Below are 23,100 nucleotides of genomic sequence, written 5' to 3'. Positions count from 1 at the left end.
GAGTTTTATATTCTAGAAATGAACAAGTCCCCTTCCCAGAACTAATCACAAATTATTTTAAGCCTTAGCAAAGAGGTTAATATATTCCAGGTTGATGTTAATATATACCAGGTTAATGTGCAACAATCAAGAGAACACATTTATTTTCAGACCTTTTTGGATTTTTTCTTTATCTAGTCCACTTAAAAAAAGATTATGGAAATACCTGGCACGTGTTCTACATCGTGGCAGAACTGGGCAAAGGCACACCACCACCTGCTGGACAAAACTGGATCCCTGTCTCACAGAGCACTGTGGTGAACAGCAGCTGCAGGGAAGACAGAACTGTGGAAAAGGTTATTTGCACATTCTACTGCCACTGCCCTGGGGAGCTGCCCAGAGGTGCTGCTGCATCAGAGGAGACAAGCTGTGAGGTACAGAGACAGGACAGGCATCTTACACTGCACACAAAGCTGGCACTCTCCAGCACAGCAGTCCCTGCACAGTGAGCAGTGGCCTTGCCTCTGATCAAGAAAATGGAGTGCATGAGACCCAACTGCTCCACACATGGAACAGACTCAAGTATACTTTAGTCACTTTATTTGTATCTATATACATTACATTTTGATTATCCAAGTAGTCAAGGCAATTATTCTCAAATAGTTTAGTACATCAATTTTATAAAATACAGCTGAACCAAGTTAGAATAGAAATGCATACAATATATACATTAAGTGCTTTGAAGAATGACTAGTCTGGCCACCAGCTAGTGAGCAATTCATTTGTTTTTGGTCATTCTCACAGAGGAGACTCCACAGATAACTCCCCTGAGCCCACTAGAACTGCTCTACCAGCAAGAGTCCCTCATGTGCTTTTTGGGGACAGAATGCATCCCTGGGCTGCTAGAAGGCATTCTGCTGTCCACATGCTGACTCAGTCATTGCTTCTGACTTGGACAAGATTTAGACATTTGTCTCAAGGCCTCAGATCAACAGAAGAGTCAGTGTAGCTCTGAAGAAATTCAGTCTTCATATTTGCAACTGGGATTTACTTACACATATGCTAAACCTGTGTTAAAAACAAAGAAATAAGCTCTGACCAAAGGGAATTCCTTAGGAATTCTACAGGGACACAGACTGAACACAGCCTCCCAAGCAGCTCTCAAAGATTTGTTCTGCATGAAGTATTGCTCTCCTTCTGAGAAAATTAAGCTTGGTAGTAATTGAAATGTCAGGACAACTATCATACTGAAAATAGAACATTTGAGGAGACCCATTCAGCTGCTGGGATTTGGACTAGAAATGCTTACAGCTTTATACCACAGGACATCCAAGGTGACCCAACTCCAGCTGATACTGCAGCTACTGTGATACTCATGACCAGTAGTTTATATTCCAGTCTAATCAGGACTAGTCTATCAGCCACATCCTGGCCAAAAATTAACTGTTGATACCAGCTCAAGATCATTCCTACACATCTCTCCAACTGCTGTAAACTTCAGCCCAAGAAGTTGGGCCATGACCATTCACATGTCTCTGGCTCTGTTCACAGGCTGCAGAACAGTGGAAGATTCTCTCTCCCTTCTGCAGTGCTGTCCCGTTCCGGGGAGTACCAGCCACTGTCAGATGATGAAGCTGCTCACAGCCATCTGCTCAGGACTCTGGCAGCCAAGCAGCACAGAGCAGCCACACATCCCAGATAAGATGAGGGTTACTGGTGACAGACTGGGCTAGCACACCCCATCAGCCTAGTGCAGGTGCCATGTCCATACTTGTGCTCCATCCACCAATCCACATACTGACCAAGGTGGAAGACAACATAATTAGCTGCTGTTGGGTCACCTTAGCTAGCCAGGACAGTCAAGTTTTGCCTGTAAACTTTAAGAAGGGAAGGAGGAGAACACATGTAAACTTTAACTGAGACTGGAACATCGGCTGCATGGCAGGTTCTTTCACATTGATGAACCAAGACAGTAGGCAGAGGCCACAGAAGTGGGAGTAGCACTGAGCTGATGGACTGGTTGCCCTCATTAGACAAGGCTACACACACAACCAGGCAAACTGGGAGAACATTTCAACAAAAGAGGCAAGATGCATCCCAGAGGTGATCAGCTGTGCCTGATGTGCTGTGTTGGACTGAAACAAGGAGTACTGTGTCCTCTTTCCACAGCACACATCACTGTAGCCTTCAACAATGCACCCCCAGAAACAATTCTCACATTGCACTGAGGAAATCAGTACACTTGCTTTTCTGCTGCTTCAAGGCCAGCATCTTTGCTCATCCTCTAGTACAGTGTTGCAATAGGGTGGGGAGGGCTTCGTCCAACACAAATGACTGTTGCATCCTGGCAGCTCAGACAAGAGCCGCACTGATTGGTTTGGAGCAAATAGCTCAATTCTCACTGCTGGCCTTTTCCTTTCTCAGTGCTGCCTACTGCTGGTCACTCCTAAACAGCCACCACCATCTACTGCAGAAAAAAAAATACTGAACACGGGAGAACTGAACAAGATGCACGTTTCAATCCATAGTTACATTGATGAGGGCATTATGAGGCAACTGGTTAGAATGAGCAAGTGATCACTAAATCTGTCCCAGACTCCATGTTCATTTGATGTTCTTCCACCAGAGACTGGAAGTCAAAGGACAGTATTCTTGCTTTTCAAACTCATTAAAACTCCTGTTATTTACTGGCCTGTATTATAATGAAACGAAAAAGTAAACTCATCACCTCAAAAATGAGTAAAGTTTTTTTTAAATGGAAAGAAATGCTTATTGTAATGATACAGAGACTCACAGATCTCTGCACATCTTATGCATCATACAAGATACCTGTTAGTTCAGGTTTTCCTTTTTACAGAAAACAACTACATTCATCTCCATGACCAAAAAAAAACCATGACATGAATGCAAGAAAAACATTCTCCTGGCAAAAATTCACCATGAGGTAATTGCATTGCTTGAAAGTAAAGGGAAACTGAAATGGATTTGAAGTGATCTGCCAGGAATGATAGTTGCATTAAGAAGAAAGCTGCAGTATTCACTTTGTCTAGCAACTCACTACCTTTACTAAGGAAAGGGTTAATCTGCTTCATAATTATAATCAATCAAGTCTTGTTAAATTAAAGGGTATGTTAGTTACCTGTTTCCGGGAATCTGAGCAACATTCAGATCAAAGTACTGTTTAGGAGTGAAGGGATATGTTTTGAGTTTTGCAGTATACTGATGACTGACAATCCATTTTTATGGGATTCAGCTAAAATGCAACTATGACAGATAAACCAGAGCTGTACAGCAGTAACATAACTTAAAAGATGGAGTCATAGGGCATTATAGATGTGGAGCTGCCTTAAAAAAAATACTGTTTACAGAACCCAGTAAGAATTAAAACTATGGAGCATAAACAGCACAAGTTATTAATGGATCCTAAACAGGTCAATTACAGACCCTGTAACAATAGCAGAACTCATTAATTAACTTCATTCTTCTCTCCCCCATCCACTTTTGGGGAGTTTATTTCACATTTTCAGTACCAAGTATCTACTACAGAAACATGAGTTGCATGTATTCAACACCATTTTGGCAGTGCAAGACTTCCAGAGATCGTGTACTTCTTCACCATCAGGATATGGATAGAATGTCAGTCCAGTACTTAGAAGGAGATAGCATCACCTTCCCTACTGACAGCAGGGATGTCACTTATCAGTGCTGTTCAGTGGTACCTTACAGTTTAGATCCTTACTGAGGCAGGTTTTCTTGTTATCCTCCAAGAGGGGATTAAAGTGCAAGCAGATTTCACACTCTGCAACATGATGCCCATGGTCAGTGTAGACATGGAACTGCAATCCTCTTGCTGCTGGACAGACCGCTGGAAGAGAGTGGCCTATAATGTCATTGTCCTCTTGTGCTTTCCCAATATGGGCTTTAGCTCAGCAATTCAGGCCCAGTCCTGTCCAATGGTCTGGCACCATCAGGAAATACTTGTCCATAGCTTCACAAAACCTGGTCCGGTACAGCTCTGGAGAGACCACAGTGGGCATCTTACCTAATGGGTAAGAGCCAAGAGCAGTTAGAAATGGGCTAAAGATACTGCAGAACAGACAGACGTCACATGAGATTACACCAGCAGACAGCATGAAGGCCACAAGATAGAACCTTATAAAGTTCAGCAAAAAAAGAAGCATAAGGTTTTGCACCTGGGAAAACACAATGCAGGAGCACAGCATAGGCTGGGATCTCCCTGGGGAGCAGCTCTGTGAAAGGGACCTGAGGATCCTGGTGGACAAGCAGCTCAGTGGGAGTGAACAGTGCTGCTGCTGCTGCTGCTGTGGCAAAGAAAGCCAGCAGGAAGGACACTGGGCTGCATCAACAAGGACATCACCAGCAGAGACATGGAAAGACAGAAGTCATTATCCCACCAGTATCCCAGCATTATCTTCCACCTGGAAGGTGCTACTTCCAGGCCACACCTGGAATACTGGACTCAGTTTTGGTCCCTGCTATATTAAAAAAAAAAAAAAAAGAAAAAGAAAAAAAAAAAATGTGGTCAGGCTGAAGAGGGTCCAGAGAAGGGCCACAGGGATGATCCAAGGACTAGGAAGCCTGCCACATGAGGAAATGCTAAGAGAACTGGGTTTGTTCAGCCTTGGAAAAAAGGCTGCTTAGAGGAGACCATATCACCACATTCCAGTATTTATAGGGGGGCTAAAAAGAAGATGGAGACTCATTTTACAAGGAGCCACATGGAAAAGATGAGGGGTAATGGATATATGTTATTACTGGGCAGAGTCCAGACAGACATAAGAGGAACACTTTTCTCAATGAGAACAACCAGCCACTGGAATAGTCTTGCCAGTGAAAGGATGGATTCCCCAACAGAGGGGATTTAAGATTCAGCTGCACAGGGTATTAAGCCATCTTGTACAGACTGCACTTTTGTCAAGAAAGGTTGGATCAGGTAACCCTTGAGGTCCCTTCCAACCTGGTATTCTATTATTCCTTCCTCTGTTCTCAACAATGTAATCTGTCACAAATTTGCATGGCGGGGAAGTTGTGACTTTAGCAGTGTTATAGAAAGCTTCCATGTAACAAGGAAACATGATCAAAATCTTTGCTTTCAGTCTGGACTTACCTTGTCCTCCCAAGATGCCAGTTGACTTTACCACCATTTCCAGCTTTTTGTCCCAGGTAAAAGTACGAATATAATCTGTTACAATAAAAAAAATCCACACACAAATATGTTTTACTTGTTTTAATCCAAGTAACACTGTTTTAAAATGTATCTATTTCCCCCCAAAGAGGGCAGGAAAGCAGCAGTGCTTTATAGTCAGAGCTTCAGTGTTTTCCCTACCAGTTGCCTCATTTTCTGTATTATGTTTGTGTAGGGTGAACACAGTCTTTCAAAAGCCCAGCAAGATCACAATCAACTCTTCCTGTCTCCACAAGCACAGGCTGCCCAAGCACATCTGTCTTTATCCATGTTAGAGTGTCACAGGCTCATCTACAAGGGTCACTTCACTCACCCTCATCCCAGAAACCCCACTAGAAGCACTGAGGCTTGGACACCTCTCCATTTAAACCAGTATTTGTCATCATAGCAGCCACCTGCAGGTTTGATAACAGAATGGAAGGGATTGCCATTTTATGATAGAGAGGACTGGAAATACCACCTACCAGGCAGTGACTCTGACTGGCAGAGGGGGCAGCAAGAAGACAACTCCTGAATTGTTTCCAAGCCCCTTCCAGAGAAGGCATGCTCAGTCACAAGCACATGAACACTTGGGCCTGCAAAGCTAAAGCTGCAGTAAGACCAGCTTTCAGAGACCTAACTTACTTGTTTCCTGTATCACATAAGGATCTGAAACAGGTAGAGATACTGACCTCAGATTCAAACACAGTCCACGCTAAGATTTTTTAGTTCCAGTCCAACACAAATTTAGCTTGAGTACTTTCTAAGTTCTCCAGGTATCATCTAAAGAACATTCTGATAGTCTGATACAGCAGACATGTTCTATCTTCTTGATAATATTTGTGTTCACCAAGCTCCTTCAGATATTTGTGTTAAACGCTGAAGGAACTGGTAGCTTTAAATATCATATATCAGATAAGAATTAACATAGGGCAACAAAAAGCCACACATACAGGAGAAGCACATGGTCAGTGTAGTCCCATCCTGTTTGTTCCAATATTCAAGAGTCTAAAAATCTAGAAAGTAATAACAACTTGCAACAAACAAGAGCTTGCTTTGTAGCTCTGACTTTAATTCTCAACTAAAAATGTTATTGAAAAGGCTTTTGAGCTTTAGCAGAATAAGTGTAATCCAGACCTCCTGTCCTGAGATCTCATCTGGAAGCATTTCTGAGCTGGGTTTCATGACCATTTCCCTAAGTCAATTCCACATCCTGCAAAATTGCCTCATCTCCAAGTCTTTTATACTACAGAAGTTTGTCTGTCTAAACTATCTCTTTTTCTGTCTCTCCAGTCACAAGTCAGAGGATGCAGTAAGGTAATTACTGCATTGCCGCCCACATTGTCCAGGTCAGACTATATGATTATATGAGATCCCATGATGTTTAACTTCTTTCTTCCAACCCTACCAATACTGTTTCTCCTTAGAGCCCCTCCACACAAGATAGAAGCCTATGTAAACACAACTAAACTAAAGTTCACAGATTAAACACATAAAAGCATACATATAACTCAACTGGAGTCAAAGTGTAGGTTAAACTACCTATGCATATACTCATGGCAATGTAAATGCTAATCTGAGCCTATGAGAGACCTGGAGAAAAGACTTACTGCCTCCACTTTGAATACATCTAAGAGGTGAAGCTGGTATTCCACCAGGGAGAAGGCAAGATTTCTTGACATGCATCTTTCTGGTGGGAGCATTATGAACATCTAAACCAGAAGGGAACCATTTCATCATCTGAGAGCAACAAAATACAAAAGACAACGTACCAATGATGCCAACGACCAGCTCGTTGTTGGTATCATCCCGCCCCACCAGCAGGGAATAGTCGATGATGAGATGGCTGGAGAGGAACTGGGAATCGCTGTGTATGGAGGCTTTCAGCACAGCTTTGCAATGGGAACGGATGTACAAGGGGTTGTCCCGAACCATCTTCAGAAGGTTTTCATCCAGCAGGACCACATCACAGGTTTCCTTGCCTGTCTCTGTTTTAACATTTCTATTCCGGAGGGAGCCCTTCAGGTCAAACACCTGCAAATGGAGAACAGCACTGCTTTGTTTCACTTTTCTGGGTTAAAGACTTCAGTACCTACCACCTCAGAAGGCAGCACAGCTGGACAACTCTTTCCTTCTCTTTAGGAGGAAGACAAAATTTTTGTAGAGGATAGCATGTAAGCCTAGGTAAAAGCTCTGCCACCTCAATACCTCAATTCACAAGTTTTAGGCAAGTTATTTCACTAATATTTAGTTTAAATTAAGAGAAAAAGGATGCCCCTATTTTTCATATTGTTTAGGTAAACTCAGTTTTCCAGCCAGTTTCTACAGAGTTAATTGCTGACAAAAGCAAAGCCACCAAAGAGGGAGGTGGGTGGTACATGAAGCCCCAGTTAACACTCCAAGGCAAATGACAGACCCATCATGAGGCTGGAAATTATCTCTGGAGTTCTCCAGTCCAAAGTCCTGCTTCAAGGACTTCTGCTTCTCCCTGTTAGAGAAGGTTGTTCAAGTTCTGTTTCACTAACTTGCATTCAATAGAGTCCACAGTCTGTCTGGGTTTCGGTTTTGTAGTGCCTGAGCCCTCCTCATGTTTTAAACAACAGACAAACAGAAAGAAAACCCACAACATCCTTTACATCCATCTAGAATTCCCTCCATCCACTTTCTCCCACAAACATTCCCTGTTTGAGGTCAGGCACTGAGAGGTAAAGTGGAAAGAACTGATACTATCAAGGTTTAGAAGTGATGTTTGTTTGAACTTCCTTTTCAGCTTCAAATCTCTATTTAAAGAGAATTTCCCCCTAGTAATTTTAATATCCTCATTCCAATGTCTATAAAGATGGCTTTTCCTTGACTAAGAGCAAGACTGAACTCAAAATCTTGTCCCACACCTGAAGTGGTTCCAAGAAAGAACAGTGTGTTGAAAAAATAATTAATTTCCCCCACTACAGAGTAACTCTTTCTGAGTGAGGCTCTCATTCTAAACTAATTATTCTGTAATTCCAGTCAGTTCCTCTGAAAGTTTTGTAAAAAGATTTTACATTTTCATAACCAGGTTACTAATGCTTTCTCTCAAACACCAGAGATACAGGGACAAACAGGACTTCTGAAGACTGAACCCTGCACAACAGCTATCTGAACTAGCCAAGAGAGGCATCAAGCTCCTGAGGATCACGTAACAAGGAAGAGGCACAAACTGTCACCTTTGAGCAGTGTGAGAGGTCAACAGCACATGCAAAGTTAAAAGTCACCTAGATGGCTACGAATGACCGTGCTCTTTTTCCCAGTCACAACTGCACTGCAAGGAACAGAACACTTGGCTCTTACCTGAGCCATTTTCCTGCCATAGAAAAGGTTTTCCATGACAAGCAGATCCAGCTTCTTTTCAGTGTTGTTTTGAGAGTTCTTGTAACCAATTCGATAGACCCCAAGGATTTTAGCCAGTGCTGTGGGCTTCTAATGAAGACAAGACATGGGTTAAGATCTGTGTAGACAATCAGCAATCCCACACCAGAAGCACCACTGTTCTGTCTGACTCTGTATTACAGCTCAGAAGTCCAAGCATAATTTCCACTTTACATCTTAAAAACCCATTATTAATGTAACTCACACCCTCCAAAATTTTCTTTTATTTAAATGAAAAAGGTTAATAGAAACTTCTACTAGTCTTTAAAATCCAGAACACTGCCTAAAACAAAAAGCACTTCTTTTAATACCTTCTGTTGAACTGCATTAGTGATGTAAGTGAAGTAGTGTGGAGCAAAGTCAAGGAATGACTGGACTTCCAGACGAGGCATTTGCTTCAAGATGAATCTATCATCTGTTTTAACATTAGACAGAGGCAACAGGGTTACATACAGTAAGTGATGCATATTTACAATTTTTTAGGACTGTCACATAGCTACAATGGTTTAAAAAATTAAAGCACTACAATTCTCTTAAATCCTTACCCTCAGAAGTTCATTTCTGGATTCTTTTTACTTCAGATATTCTGAATTTCAGCCTCCCTGGATTGCTACCTTCCAGTAAAACATGGTCAAGAGACTGACTACACTAGGTCTACCTCAGCTATACAGTCTTCCTATATAGCCAACAGTAACTGCCTACAGACTATTTTGTTCAATACTTGTTTTACATAGAAGCCTAGAAATGGCTAAAGTTCTAAAAAAAAAATTAGATTCACAATAGCACATGAGATTATAAGAAACACTGTGTCTTTAACAACAAGTTTTCCTTGAATTATACTCAAATTTTTGTTTTCTGAAGCCTGCCTGAGAGTACAACCCTTCGGTTCAACTGGCCTTCCTAGCTGCTACTGCTGAGAAACAGAAATATATTTTGTTTTCCTGCACATACAAAGAGACAAATTATTTGATATTGAAAACCCCAGAACAACTCAATTTTCCCTTCTCAGTGACCACTTCACAATCAGCAACCCTCTGGACAGAGGCTATAGGGATTAAATTACACACTAACCACCACCATACAGAAATAAAACCCCTAAGTACAAGGGGGGAAGGAGCTGCATTTACCCTCAGTCACGTAGAACGCAGCTCCAGATTTGCCACCTCGTGCCTGCCAGGGCATGGAGTGAGAGAGGGATCGGATGAAATCCTCCTCACTGCTCCCCAGGATCACTTCACGCATCCTGTGAAACTCCCCAGCGTAATAAATCCGGCAGTAGAACTTGGCATTCGCATCTGAGAACTCTGCAAAAAATGGTTTTCCTCAATAACAGCATGCACTGACTACCTGAGACAACACTGAGATTCTACTTGTGTCTAGAGGAGCATTATTGTGCTAAACATCTCTCTCATGCTTAGTGCAATTCAGAAGTTTCAACCAACGAGATTTAAATGGAAAATGATAGGAAAGTCAATTCCCTCTAGATAAGCTCATAGTATATGTCATGGGGAAGAGTTCAAACAAAAGAACAATTAAAAAAAGTCTATGGAGTAGTTTTGCAAAAGCGATTGATTGCAGTAAGTAAAAATTGCACTGCTATTTTCTTGATTTGCTTTTCCTTCATGATACCAAAAATACCAAGAAAAAACAACCATTAACTTCAAGACTGCCACTGCATGTGCATGAAGAAATGAGTTTGCCAGCTAAGACTAAGCTGTTATTTACAACTACTCACGGAGCTCCACATGGGGATTCACCACCTGTTTCTTCTGTCCATCTCCTCCATCTCCATCATCTGAAGACATAAAGGGACATTTGGTCAGGGCTGTTCACTACTATTACTGAGAAAGCCACATTAGGTACTACTTGTAAACTCACTTTACAAGAAAAATATTTTCTTTTTTTTTTCAAGAATACAGTGGGAACTATACACAGGGAATTATAAATACAGCTATAATTGTATAATATAATACATATGCTAGAAAGGCACTGCTGTTTATGGACACAAATCCAGCCTCTCCATTCATTTTCCATGAGCTAAAACAATGAGAACTAAAGTGAGAAACTAAGAACTAAGGGCTGCTTAACTAGAGCCAACTCAATCCAAAGGCATTCAAGACCAGACTACTCCAGTCCCTATAGCTTGAATTTGAAAGATCCTGTTTCCCATATTACAAAGAAAAGGAATTTACTTGGGAAAAAAACATATTTGTTATTCAAATGATTCATTTTCCATGCATGCTGAGTAACCTTGGACTGCTGGAAAAGTACAAGCAGGAGTACATTTGGGGCCTTACATGGATGGATGAGGTTTGGGAGAAGTACCAACCCAAGAGGGAAGATGAACTCTGCAGTCTTGTACCTTGTGCCTCTGCTCCTTGGTTTTCTGCTCCCTCTTTGCCCATCTGTCCAACCTGGTAGTAAGCACTGTCAGCACCACGTAAGGTCTCTTTCTTCTGGGAAGACAGGTCTGGGCTCTTGCCTCCCGTGCCACGGAAGAAAGACAAAACACCAGATGGTTTCTTTGCTGCAGTGAAAAGGAATAGAAAAGATGGTGTTGGCATTTCCACAGGCACTTTAATAACAGCATGACTCCTATGAACATTCCACATTCATTGTTCTATGTGAAGCAATTGATGCCATTAAACTATAACTCATTTGCAACTTCAGGCAACTAAGGTCCATGAGGGTGGATGATCCAGTGTTCTGAGTAGCATCCTAGGGTGCAGAGACATTTGAAACCACAGACCAAGAATAAGTGTCTTTAATACAGTAAGAACTTCATGTCTCCATTTCAAGATCTTTTAACTGCATCTCTTTAAAGAAGGCAATGCCAAAAGAAGGGCATTATATCCCACTGAACAGGCTGGATTCAAGAACAACCTTAGGTTCACAACATAATAACATTTAATCAGGGAATGACAGTTTGATCTCATAATAGTTCTCATAAGAACTATTGATCTCATAAGATCTTCATTGTGGAGAATATTGTTAATAGATGGTTAAGTGAGAAAAATCATCCTGACATTATGCCGCTGGTTAAGCTTAATAGGGAGGACAGCAGGCTCTGATTCAGCGACTGCTGACAGGCAAGAATTCCGGATGGCCTTGCTGCAACATGAGGAGAGGGAGTTGAGATTAGTCCTGAATATCTGCAGAATGTATCAAAAGAATAAGCACAAGGATGTAGAAGTAGGTGTAGTTGCTGATATGTAACTAACCAATCCTGAGCTCAACTTTTGCAATATGTATGAAGCTTATTAAGAACTGTATTTAACCCGCCGTATGTGATCAATAAATCGGACTTGGATGAACCAATTGGTGTCTGGGTCTCCTTCCTCCGACACTTCATAAAAATAAAAAGCCCACACACTCCCATCCCTCTCATGTGTTACATTAAGTCAATACTAGTTACAATTTCAACTCAGATTGATGCTTTTTCCTCCCCACATGAACTAGAATCCAGGTTAAATGGACTCAAGTCTGAGCTATTAGCACCATGGATGATTTTGGTAAAATGGCCTTACGCTGCTCTGGCTCTGCGCTGCGAAGGGGACACACGTTAGCCTCAGGCAGACGGACAGGGCTGCTGCTCTTGGGTTTGCTGTCTGACATGCTGAAAGGAGAAAGAACAAAGAAGTGATGAACCAACAAATGCTGCCACTCAAGACACTACTGCTTTATGCCTGGACATTTATTTCTCTCCCCTACCTAAACACTAAAGGGAAAAAAAGACACCATTTAAAGGTGTAAGAATGTGGGACTCTCCAAAGTTGTCCTTCTCCATCTTCCTAAAAAATAACTCTCAAAGTCCATAGCAAAGTGCCATCCATGACCACAGCAAAGTAAGCAGGCCCAGTATTCCTACCATGAAGGCAGCCAAGAGATTAGGTGATGGAGCCAGCATGGTCCATATTGTGAAATGGAAACTCACATACTGAAGTATGTGACGGTTACAAGGAATGAGTCAGATTCCATCAGAAAGCAGACATCCTAACAGGGGCATATTTTGAGGGTTTTCCCCCATCCTAGTTTTGGCTTATTCACTACCATCACTGTGTCTTCATTCTATGTACTGTAGTTCCTGCATGTAACCTGTTTGGTTGTAGTCCTTCTTCAGAACTGCTCTTCAGAGATGCTTTGGACAACTCATCCAGGGCATTTCTGTACTCCTTGCAACTGATGAGGAAAAAAGAAAAGAAAGGGAAAGGGAAAGGCCCAAAATAATTAAGTATTCTCTTGGAAACTCTGAAATACCAGCCCAAAGACTCAGTTCAGAGACAGCCACATTAAACAAAACACCACAGTAGAAAAACCTCTGCTTTGTTTTTTCTTATTATTAGAACTTTTTTTCCTTAGAACAGAAGCTGCTCTAGACAATACTGCAGGAAAAATATCCCATTACTTTTCCCCCCCCACAATTTAAGAATGCACTTAAAAAATCTGCTGCCTTGTGACATGCAAATCCGAAGGTTTACTGAAGCAGCTGGTGAGAAGAGCTGAGCAGTAACAAGAGCTGCTACAACCAAAGGTAAGCAAGAAACAGACTGTAATATCAATACAAATAGCTGTTCCCCAACTCAGTTACACTTCCTCCAGCTGGAGAGGCTAAGCAAACCTTAGCTGCACTTCTTTCTCTAGTGATAGATATCTCATTAAAAGAAACACCACAAAACTAAGTCATTTTTGCTTACTAGACTTCCACTAAAAAAGTCCAAAATCCAGTTGCACTTTCATTATCTCAGCAGTAAGAGGAAAGAACCCCATCTCTGGCAGAAACTCTAACACGGCTTAATATCGAAATTCTGTCATGCTTGTTCCCTATCATAAAAATTTAAATATTCCTCAAACACAAAAGCTGCAAAAGTAAAGTATGTGAGATGAAAAGCCAAATCACACCAGTACCTGAGAGCAAAGGCAATGATGGAGCTCGGTTCTTTCTCACAGACTGCAATAGGTACACGTTCATGCTCATACATTAAGTAGTGCTTATCTGGGTCACTAAACAAAAACAACAGACTGTTAGTAGATCATAAAAATTTGTGTAAAGACTAGAAGTTTTGCTCAAAACCCAGATATCATCACTGCACTCCCAGGCACAAGCTGTAAGTCTCAGCATAGAACCAAAGTTCCCCAGATCAGCTTCTCCCAACAGACACATTCATAACTATGTGGTTAATTCTAAATGGTAGTGTTAGGGAAATCAGCATTTCAAGCCAGCTGCTTGGATCAGAAGACCAGCTTTAGGTTAGAATAAGAGTCTATTTCTGTTTAGCAGCCCCTGTTTCTAATGGCACCAAAACCTGCCTGAGTTTGGTTTGACTATCCAGCAGCATAGCCTGTAAACTGAACTCATGGGACAAACCTGGACTCTTTTCTAAACAGGCAGTTTATGACAGAAATTTCCCCAAAGCCTCCTGCATTCTTGTATGATTTTTTTCCACTGATCTGTAGGGTCAGTCATTTAGCTTTTACCTCATCAGCCCAAGGCCTGTGCTCCTACACTGGGGTGGGATTCCCAAGTAAAACTCAGGCTGCCAAACATTAGGCTCATGTCAAACGAGAAACACTACAAAGCACGCAGACCAAGTAGCTGAGAGACTTTCCAGCCTGCCCATCTTCACACCAGAGGGACACTTGAGGGCACATGCAGTAGCTGTTGAACCTGACCTACACCCAGATAATGCCAATTTGAGTCCAACCCTTGGAAGAGCTCTGGAAACAAAAACAAGACGCAGGCATGTAGCTTTAGTTAAGGAAGGGCTTTGCTAAGGAAGGGCATTTCCACTCCCTCCCTGAAGCAATGGAGCTAGAAGGCACCTTTCTCCCCTCTTCCCCATCCCTTCATCTCCCACAAGAGCTCTGAGGAGGCATGCCTGCTAGGAGGAAACTAATACTGGCTTTACCCAAGGGCAGATCATTCATAAGAAAGGTGGTTAACCTACAATCACCTAGAACGGACATAGAAAACTTCCTACCTTGACAAAGTTCTCTATCTTACTCAGGCAAACTCAAGTAATGCCTTAAATCATAAACTGAGCAAAGGAAGCATGCATGGCTCTGCCTGCAATCTGACAAGGTTGCTGATTTTGTACATTTTTTGAATATTATGCAGTACTTACAAGGGAAAGGGAATGGGGTTATAGTTGTTTCCAGGCAAAAAGTTAGCCAAAATAGCTTTCATAGTAGACTTCTCCTTCACTTGGCTGTCTGTAGATCCCAGTGAGTGTCCATCTAACACATCTGGAACAGACACATGTCAGGTCTGCATCATATATCAAAGTTTAAGCTTTAAATTCAGAAGGATGACTACAGACCACACAGTTAACAGTTATTTGTCACTTCCTAAAAGGATTTTGTGGACTTGGCACAGAAAAGCAAGAGAAAGAACACAAGATCACAACTGAACTATACCTTCTGAGCTGCTGGTTGTGTCCTGTTCAGAGAGTGTGTTGGCACCAGTCACATGCTCCGATGCAACCTCTGGAGAAGTGGGCAGCTGTAGGTGGGTGGAGCCTGTGGAGCTCTGACTTGATAAAGTCGTCAGGAAACGATCCTCTGAGAGTACAAGGACAGTTAAGGACAGAAGAAATTATTTTACATGGCTGTCAGAAGTGATACTGTTTGCTCCCAGCCCAAGCTATAACCAGCACCTACTTTCAGAAAGTTTTTACTTGTAAAGCAGGTGAGGCCACACAAACCAAAGGACTGGGCAAGCTCATCAATGCAGCACCTCCAGAAAATGTGTACTCTTATAACTACTACCATCAGCTCCCACAAACTCCCAGTATGCCTTACAGGTAAGAGATCTCAGCACCCATAACCAGATCACAGAAGAGGCAAAAGGCATTTCCCAAATTCCATGCAGTTATTCAGTTAATTAGAAAATTTCTGAAAGTTTTTAAACTAATGTTCAATGGAAAATTCTTGTTGGCCAACTTACTAATCACTAGTAATTCAGCTTCATATTAGAAGCAGATGGCCAACTTCTATCTTACCACTAGAAAAAACAAATGTGACATGATGGGGATTTGGTATTTCTCTGACTTATCAAATTTTACAAAATCTCCCATATTATGCCAGGAAAAGGGCTACAATATGCTTCTATTGGCATATTATGAAAAATAAGTAACAGACCTTTCTCTCCATTCTGCAGTGCTGGAGAAGCATTGCGTGGGGAAGCATCCATGCTGCTGATCTAGGCAGAATAACAAAACACCAACGTTGGTGCCAAGCTCTTTACAGTTTTATTTCCTCCTGTGTGGAACACTTACAAAAGTAGATGTATTACAACAGAGCACTCCCACCCACTTCTCAGCCTCTGCATGTCACTGTACCTGTTACCATATGAAAAAGGCAACAGTTCACAGGATGCTTATGATGGCTGTTACCTGTGTATGCTGCTACACTCCCTCTCTAAGAGCCTCCTTCCTGCTAGATCAAGGTAAGGTTTGCTTTAGCACCTAACAAATATGTGTTAAGTGGAAGGGGCATTTTTGCATGCAGCAGAGCAAATCCAGGGTCTCTAGAAGTTTTTAGTGCACCTTGCTACCATAGAACTATAGAGAGTTCAGCCTCTCGGTGTCATGCTTATATTGTACTGCCTTGCAGCCCAGACATTTCCTCAGAGCTCCAGCTTCCCAAAGGGTGGAAGTTCAGCATGCTGGGGTGTGTATCCTTGGACAGAGCTCTTGAGGCAGCAGTCCAAAATCATTTATCCATCCCTTCAGTCAGTTCCCACAGGATACATCACAAAACATCACAATCTGAAAACCATTTTCAGGCCTTCCTGTGTCATTTGCTCTGTTTTTTGTCAACATTATTTGTCTTTTCTTTTTCACAAGGAGTGCACGTGATGGGCAACAACCTAGGGTTGAAGGAGATGGCCCAGTTCCCATCTAGGCACACACTCGACAATGACTGCAGCTCTCTGATGGCAGTGTTCACATCAACACTACACAAACATCACAGAAAATCAGCATCTCTTTAATCACTATTAAAGAGAACTCAAGCCAGTCTTAAGACTATTGTGCTGCTCCAGGAAAAAACGAAATGTTTAAGAGGCTTATAGCCTGTTAGCCGTACCTTGCTTTCTTCACCTTGCCTCAGTCTCCCAGGGCTGGGTGGTACCGATGGACGTTTTCTCCCTTTCTCTTGTTGGAAGAGATCCTGCAATCTTAAACAAAAAATAATAATAAAACAAACTACCCACACAAAACCACCACCACCAAACAAAAATTAATCAAAGAGTAGGTTACTGGTGTTATCTCTGAATGACACAAGTTATGAAGTTTCTCCATAACAAACTCAGATTGCTGCTAACACATGCCAAAGATGTATCAAATGGCCAAAGACAGCACATTTTCTTTAGCTCTGAGACTATTTCACCCAATCCATAGGTCCCATGCTCCCCTCTTCCCATCTCTTCCACCATTACTCAAATGAAAATTTCTCCTCCAGATGCAAGTTGTGCTCTACAACACAATGCTTTTACCATATCGCCTCAAATGATTTTCTGTTCCAACTGATCAGCTGTGTGTTCTCAACCAGTAGAAGACATTCAGCACAAGCTCTATACAGTAACTGCTCTAAAGTGAAAGAAACTACAGCTGAACCTCTTCCCTCCCAGAATCAACACTGTATCAGTGTTGCTCATGATTCCAGCATGTGTCCTCTTACCTATTATTCCAGGCTTGTAGCATCTCACAAAGTCCTTGCTTTTTAGCTATCAGAGACTCAAGAACAGATTGCAGCTGTTGAGGCGTGTCCAGTGATGATGAAAGCAGCCTTGCTTGGATTTTCTCAGTCCAGTTTCGAAACTCTCCCTCTTCCATCTGCCAAAAGGAAAACTGTCAGTGTTATCTCACCGAGACAACACAAGATCCGAGTAGCTCCTCCACACACTTAGCCTATGGACCACTGATGTACAAACAGCCTATTACCTCCTTTTGGGCAAAGAGGTCTTCCATCTTCTCTTCCCTCGTTTTGCTGAAGGTATCCGTTTTCAGAGAAGCAAGGCGATCATCCACAGCAAGATACACTTGTGACACCCTGCCAACAGCAATGCAAAGAGTTAAGCTGTGACTACTTGGAGCTTCTTCAACATTCTTTAAAATAGTCTGAATGTGTTGAAGGTTAGCATTTAAGAATATAAAAGACAGTATATGATAGCCTTCCTGCATAGTAAGCTATCCAACTGTATTCACAGAGAAAGTTGGGGAAACTTTATTAGTAATAGGAGAAATCTAGAAGTTACACACACTGACTTTTGTCTCCATGATTTATTCTTAGCAGTGGAAGTTGTCAGAGAGCAATAGAAATGTCTCAAACACATTACTAACACAGGGAAACTATTGTGTTGTCTGTGATTAGGAAGAATCTGGGTCTGCAAGCTATACCTCCACCAGCAGGGCTCAGAAAAAAATGAGTACCTCTATTTCTGCTCTAAACAAAGCTCCACAGGTTTTGAAGTCAGATGGTCACAGAGATGTACAGCAATACAGGAATGCTGTGACCAGGCAGAAGAGCAGTCTGGCTGGATTTTACAGAGTTTTCATCTTGCCTGTCTTCCACCTTTTTGTTCCTACATTTAGAAAGTGTCTAGGCTCATGGTAGTTCACCTTAGACTACAAGGAGGTAGAGTCTGCCTGCTGTTACCATATTCAATAGCTGACAAAGGCAAAGACTTTTATACATCAGTTTTATTGCCACAAGACTAATAGAATGACAACAGTTCTACAAGAGAACAAGAGATTTGAGCAAGGTCTTTGCAGTTTTTTGGGGCTGAAGAATTGAAACTCAGTCAGATGTTCTATTAAGGAACATTAGGATAAGAGTATGAAGTATAGCCTGCAGTTTTCCAGGTCAGCCTTCTAGGACCATCTTTTCATTTTTAGCATTAGATGAAGAATTAAAAATACTTTACTGGGCATTTCATAAGGTGATGGTTGCTGATGGTCAACCTTTCAGTAGCTTGGCAGCATTATTCAGAAACATGCTATATGACTCAGACATCAGTGAAACATTCAGGAATAGAGATGAAAAGAATCTTAGTTTCTACTGGCAATGTTTAACCTGACTTGCCGCCAGACAAAGAGTTGAGACAATAGCACAGACAGAGCAAGCAAAGGTAACAAAGATTTCGATACCACTCTCCCTTGGAAGTATATATGCATATTTGTTTTAACCTATTACTTTTCTATCAAATAATGAATACTTAGCCAAATCTCATCATACTAGCAAAATTGTTATGTGTTCTGTTAATAAAAATACAAAATACAGATAAGATTAGGAAGACATTAAAAACAAAGCCTACTTTTGTGAGAAATCCTTGAGATCCTGCAAAATAGTAACTTTTAATGGAGCCTGTCGCTTGATGTAGACCTTGGGGAGTGGGACACACACTTCCAGCAGCCGGATTGGAGAGTAGCTGAGAAGGGAATACAACAGCTTGTAACAAGAGCCACACCACACAGCACCAGTTCTACACCATACTGAGGTTTGAGGCCCTTATATGAAAAAGGGCACTGTTAATGTGTCCAGGGCTTTAGCTACTTTCAGCAGGAATAACACTGTTCATTCTCCCAGGCAAGAAGTAAAATCACAAATCATACTGCAAAACCAAAATTTGGAAAGCATGTGGAATTAGATAGGGAAAAGGATTTCCCTTCTGTATCATGAACAGGAACCATCCACTCTTGGAACACTGCCCACCACAGCTAGGACACTGATGCCACCCACAAAGCCCTCTGCAAGCCAGCACACAATCCTGCCCTTGTGGTTTTGGTACAGCTATGCTATCCCATGCTATACTCACAGTGAAGGACAGAACTGATGAATCCTTACTAGAGCCACATGCTTCATACAGTACCAGAGAAAGAAGGAAGTTTTTAGCAGTGGAACTCACCTGAAAGATGCCACCATCTGATTATAGGAGAAATACTGGTGATAGTCGTGGTGAATGGAATGCCCACAGGGCTCTGCATTGGCCCTTCGAGTGTACTGGTACCCATAGAACCTCAGCTCAAGGTATTTAGCAAAAGACATAGACCAAGAGTCATTGGAAAGGGGAACAACTGGTGTCACCTGAAAAATTGAAAGGCAAGCATCTAAATTTCATCCTTCAAACAAGATTAAGGAGAGGATTATCCAGGCAGCAATCTAGTATTCCTAGTACCCGAAACAACCATGACCCTGAAACATACTTAACAACAAAGATAGCATTTATACATAGCTAAGGCCAGCACATAGTTAAAATAAATCTGTTAAATAACTGCTAGCTGATGATGAAAGGTGCTAAGCTGGGGGAGTCCAAACATACTGCTGATGGAAGCTTATTTCTGGGATGCTATTTCTCTGTATAGAGTCCATTTCCAGCAACCCAGCCAGCAGCAGGGCCATATCACATACTTTCCCCTGGTGATTCTACAGCTACAAATGCGCTGGTGCTGCTTTGCAGTGCATTTCAACTTCAGAAGTGCTTGCAAGCTTAGAGCAGACACTTTACACACACTTAACCTCAACCACATAAGTGTTTACATGAGCGCACAAAAATAAAAGGTTACAAAGCAGCTGTATACACAGCAACACAAGGCTTGCTGTCAGCAACTGCGTCAGCCTCCTGCAGGCATCTGTACATCCAACACCCACGTCTAAGGCAGCCTAAGTAGGTGACCTGAGTCATCCATATGGGTAATTCACGTGTTTTGCATTTCAGGTACTGCATGAATCTTTTTTCATTATGTTTTATTCTCATCTCTTTGAAGGCTCCTCATGTTTAGCTAGACATGAGTATCCAGTTAGCAGTGTTTTCTTAGCTAAATTACAGAACAAGTTCCAGATAATACACAACCTTACTATCTTGTGAGCTTTTTTAAGCAATTTAATATTTCTCTAATGAAGATGTTACTTTCTAATGACTACTAAAGAACTCCAGACATCACACTGACACAATGTAGGCTGTTCAGTCCACAGCAGATCAAAGAACAGCAAGTGGCTTCAGCCAATTACTACGCCAGTAGGTCTTGGTGTCTGCCCTTTCCCATATGCTCATAAAGATTCACTGCAAGGGACCATACTCTTCACCTCTAAGTGAGCAACTACATTTTTTCTGCTTAGATCTATCCTCTCAGAGTCAGCTTTGACGCTTTCTAACAAGACTATCTCACACAAGATTTTTCACCCTCAAGGATCCCAGTTCTAAATGAGGAATTTGTAGGTAACATGAGAACATTTGTACCAGTAACAGGTTTTCTGCCAGTTTAGCCATAGCTCCAGGCGTGAGCCCTTTCTCAAAATGCTGCCTTTCCATACAAAGCCAGTCACAACAAGAACACTAAACTGGAGTAGCAATGATTCTGAAGTCCACATGCTTACCTGTTTGCACAGTCTGCACCAGGAGTAAGTAAGGATGGTGTGCTGGTACCCAGGCACGGGGGAGTCCAGCTCCTTCAACACAATCTGCACACAGCCCTGCCCGTGAACAAAGCGACGGATGTGGTGCACCATTGGTGTTTCACAGAACATGCTGGGGCATTGGTAGGAAGGTCTTACAGAGAGAAATAGAAACATCTATGAATGATCATGCACCAGGCACTGCTGAAGAACTGATTCAACAAATCTGACATGACTTTTAATATCCTGGTACTATTTATCTTTACTGTAAAAGAGTTTTTTAAGCCTGTAGTGAAGGCTGTATCTGCAGAGCAATTTAGAAGGAGCATGTAGTGAAGTTCCATCAACAGCAATGGCTGTGTACATCCCAAAAGCAGTGACTGGATACTGGTTGCTATCACCTTTTCACAATGAATCACTTTCTACCAATATATTCTGTATAAGGATCAAGGCACCTGTGGAAGCCCTTGGCACTAAATTAAAACACTGCTTTGGCAGTGTAACCAAGCAAATACTACCAAGGACAAAGATGTGACAAAGAGCCTTAAAATGACAATGTTTCAGCTCCTGAAGGAAAAGGTAAGCAACACACTACCATAAAACATCTTTGAACAGCAAAACCCATGACCTTTCTTTGGATGGGATTTTTTTAAGCCACAGAAAAAAAGACTAATACTAGAAAAATAAAAGCTGAATTGTTGAGGTACCAAAGTCAGATAAGATTCTTCAAAACCAGAAAGAGCCTGAAAAAGCTCAGATTCTCCTTGCTCACGTGAAAAAAATAAAGAATTTTAATTACTGAAACTATGGAGATTTAGAAGCATTCACTTTAGCAGACACCACCCTAATGAGCAGAGAAAAGCAGGAATTTAAAAGAAGGCAGCTAAGCTCCTTCTCACTGATCACCACAAGGAGAAATACTTGTTCCTCCAGAAGGCTAAACACTGAGAGCCTTCTGCTACTGCAAGTGGCCAATGCAGAGAACAGAGTAAGCTTGTCTTTTGAGCAGGTTACCCATCCAGCTTCGCAGCCTGCTGAGACTCTGCACAGGGTTGTGACAGCACCAGTTATTACAGAAACATAACAACTTACACCTCTGTGAGATGAAATAAATGACACAGTACTTTTCCAGGGCTCAAAGCGTTCTGGACCATTTACATTGGCCACTGTGCACATATGACAAAGCCTTACTCTGAGACACTAAATGAGTGGTGTTAGCCAACACCTGTATGAACTTTCAAAGAGGACCTCAGAAAATTGTGACCAGAATAGTTGCTTGTCTTGAAAACCAGACAGTTGGAATACATGTGGCTCTTCATTTGGCCCTTAAACCCTAATTGCTACAGAAAGGGCTATGTGAACACATTTGCCTTTATAAACTTATAAACTTTGTTTCATAACCTGTTTCACTTCCTCATGAAGGGAAGAAGGACAGGGCCAAAATAGGAAAGCAATGGATGTATTTGCTTGTAACAAGTGAGCATGAGGTAAGTAGAATAAATTCCTCCTTACCTGAAACAGTAGCGCTCCAGAAAAATCCCCAGAGTTAGGTCATTTTTCCCATAGAACTCCATAGTCACAATCCTAAAACAGAAACGAAAGCTTTAGAGACTGGATGCCATCACCATTGGCTGTGCAATGGTCTTTAGGAGCACAGATCTACACCCACTGCTGGCTTGTTTACAGCCCTGTATAACTTCAAAGATTTTTTTTTTTCCACATGACTACCCTTCCTAGATCCCTGCTGTCAGGTCCCTGCTAATAATGAGATCAAAGTCCTACTAGAACAACTTTAAACTTGGCATTTAAAAGCCCAATACAATTCAACTGCACTTCTGAAGATTATTTTCAAAAATATCTAGGCACAGAAGTCTAAACAGCTTTAAGCTTCAAGCACTGATGTTTAAACAGCTACAAAAAAGGGTACATGCAGAACATGAAAAAAGCCTCAAGAAATCCTTATTCTTCTAGCATATTTAATAGCAACTTTAGTTTCCCCAGAACCTGAGCTGACCAAGCCATTTAAATTGTGTATCAGTTTTAAGTGTCATAATTCAGATATCCCTAACATCACTAAATTACACCCTCTCATTGTTGCTGCTTAGTGAGCATATCACCATCATCTTTGGTTAATTTCT

General features: G+C 41.7%; 1 protein-coding gene across 3 annotated transcripts in view; it reads right to left on the bottom strand.

Annotated features, from left to right (window-relative positions):
* Nucleotides 1-1,633: 1,633 nt before the first annotated feature.
* PIKFYVE (phosphoinositide kinase, FYVE-type zinc finger containing) overlaps nt 1,634-23,100 on the bottom strand; it is a 63,623-nt gene continuing 42,156 nt past the window's right edge. For all 3 annotated transcript variants that reach the window (XM_054277902.1, XM_054277903.1, XM_054277904.1), the window contains 21 exons: nt 22,475-22,546; nt 20,945-21,116; nt 19,476-19,654; nt 18,885-18,998; nt 17,512-17,620; nt 17,249-17,403; nt 16,655-16,745; nt 15,707-15,767; nt 14,984-15,127; nt 14,692-14,812; nt 13,475-13,570; nt 12,665-12,748; nt 12,097-12,185; nt 10,932-11,096; nt 10,305-10,364; nt 9,697-9,873; nt 8,881-8,984; nt 8,492-8,620; nt 6,937-7,198; nt 5,108-5,182; nt 1,634-4,021 (listed from right to left, as the gene is read on the bottom strand). In XM_054277902.1, coding sequence (XP_054133877.1) covers nt 3,906-4,021; nt 5,108-5,182; nt 6,937-7,198; nt 8,492-8,620; nt 8,881-8,984; nt 9,697-9,873; nt 10,305-10,364; nt 10,932-11,096; nt 12,097-12,185; nt 12,665-12,748; nt 13,475-13,570; nt 14,692-14,812; nt 14,984-15,127; nt 15,707-15,767; nt 16,655-16,745; nt 17,249-17,403; nt 17,512-17,620; nt 18,885-18,998; nt 19,476-19,654; nt 20,945-21,116; nt 22,475-22,546 — 2,575 coding nt within the window. In that variant the 3' untranslated portion in view covers nt 1,634-3,905. The remainder of the gene's footprint in view (nt 4,022-5,107; nt 5,183-6,936; nt 7,199-8,491; nt 8,621-8,880; nt 8,985-9,696; nt 9,874-10,304; nt 10,365-10,931; nt 11,097-12,096; nt 12,186-12,664; nt 12,749-13,474; nt 13,571-14,691; nt 14,813-14,983; nt 15,128-15,706; nt 15,768-16,654; nt 16,746-17,248; nt 17,404-17,511; nt 17,621-18,884; nt 18,999-19,475; nt 19,655-20,944; nt 21,117-22,474; nt 22,547-23,100) is intronic.

This window comes from Melozone crissalis, unplaced genomic scaffold (assembly GCF_028551555.1).
Source record: "Melozone crissalis strain CALT ecotype California unplaced genomic scaffold, PUWL_Pcris_2 ptg000023l_1, whole genome shotgun sequence".
NCBI classification, from domain to species: domain Eukaryota; kingdom Metazoa; phylum Chordata; class Aves; order Passeriformes; family Passerellidae; genus Melozone; species Melozone crissalis.
Note: the sequence above shows the minus strand (reverse complement) of the source record. Positions and strands in the feature narration are given on the sequence as shown.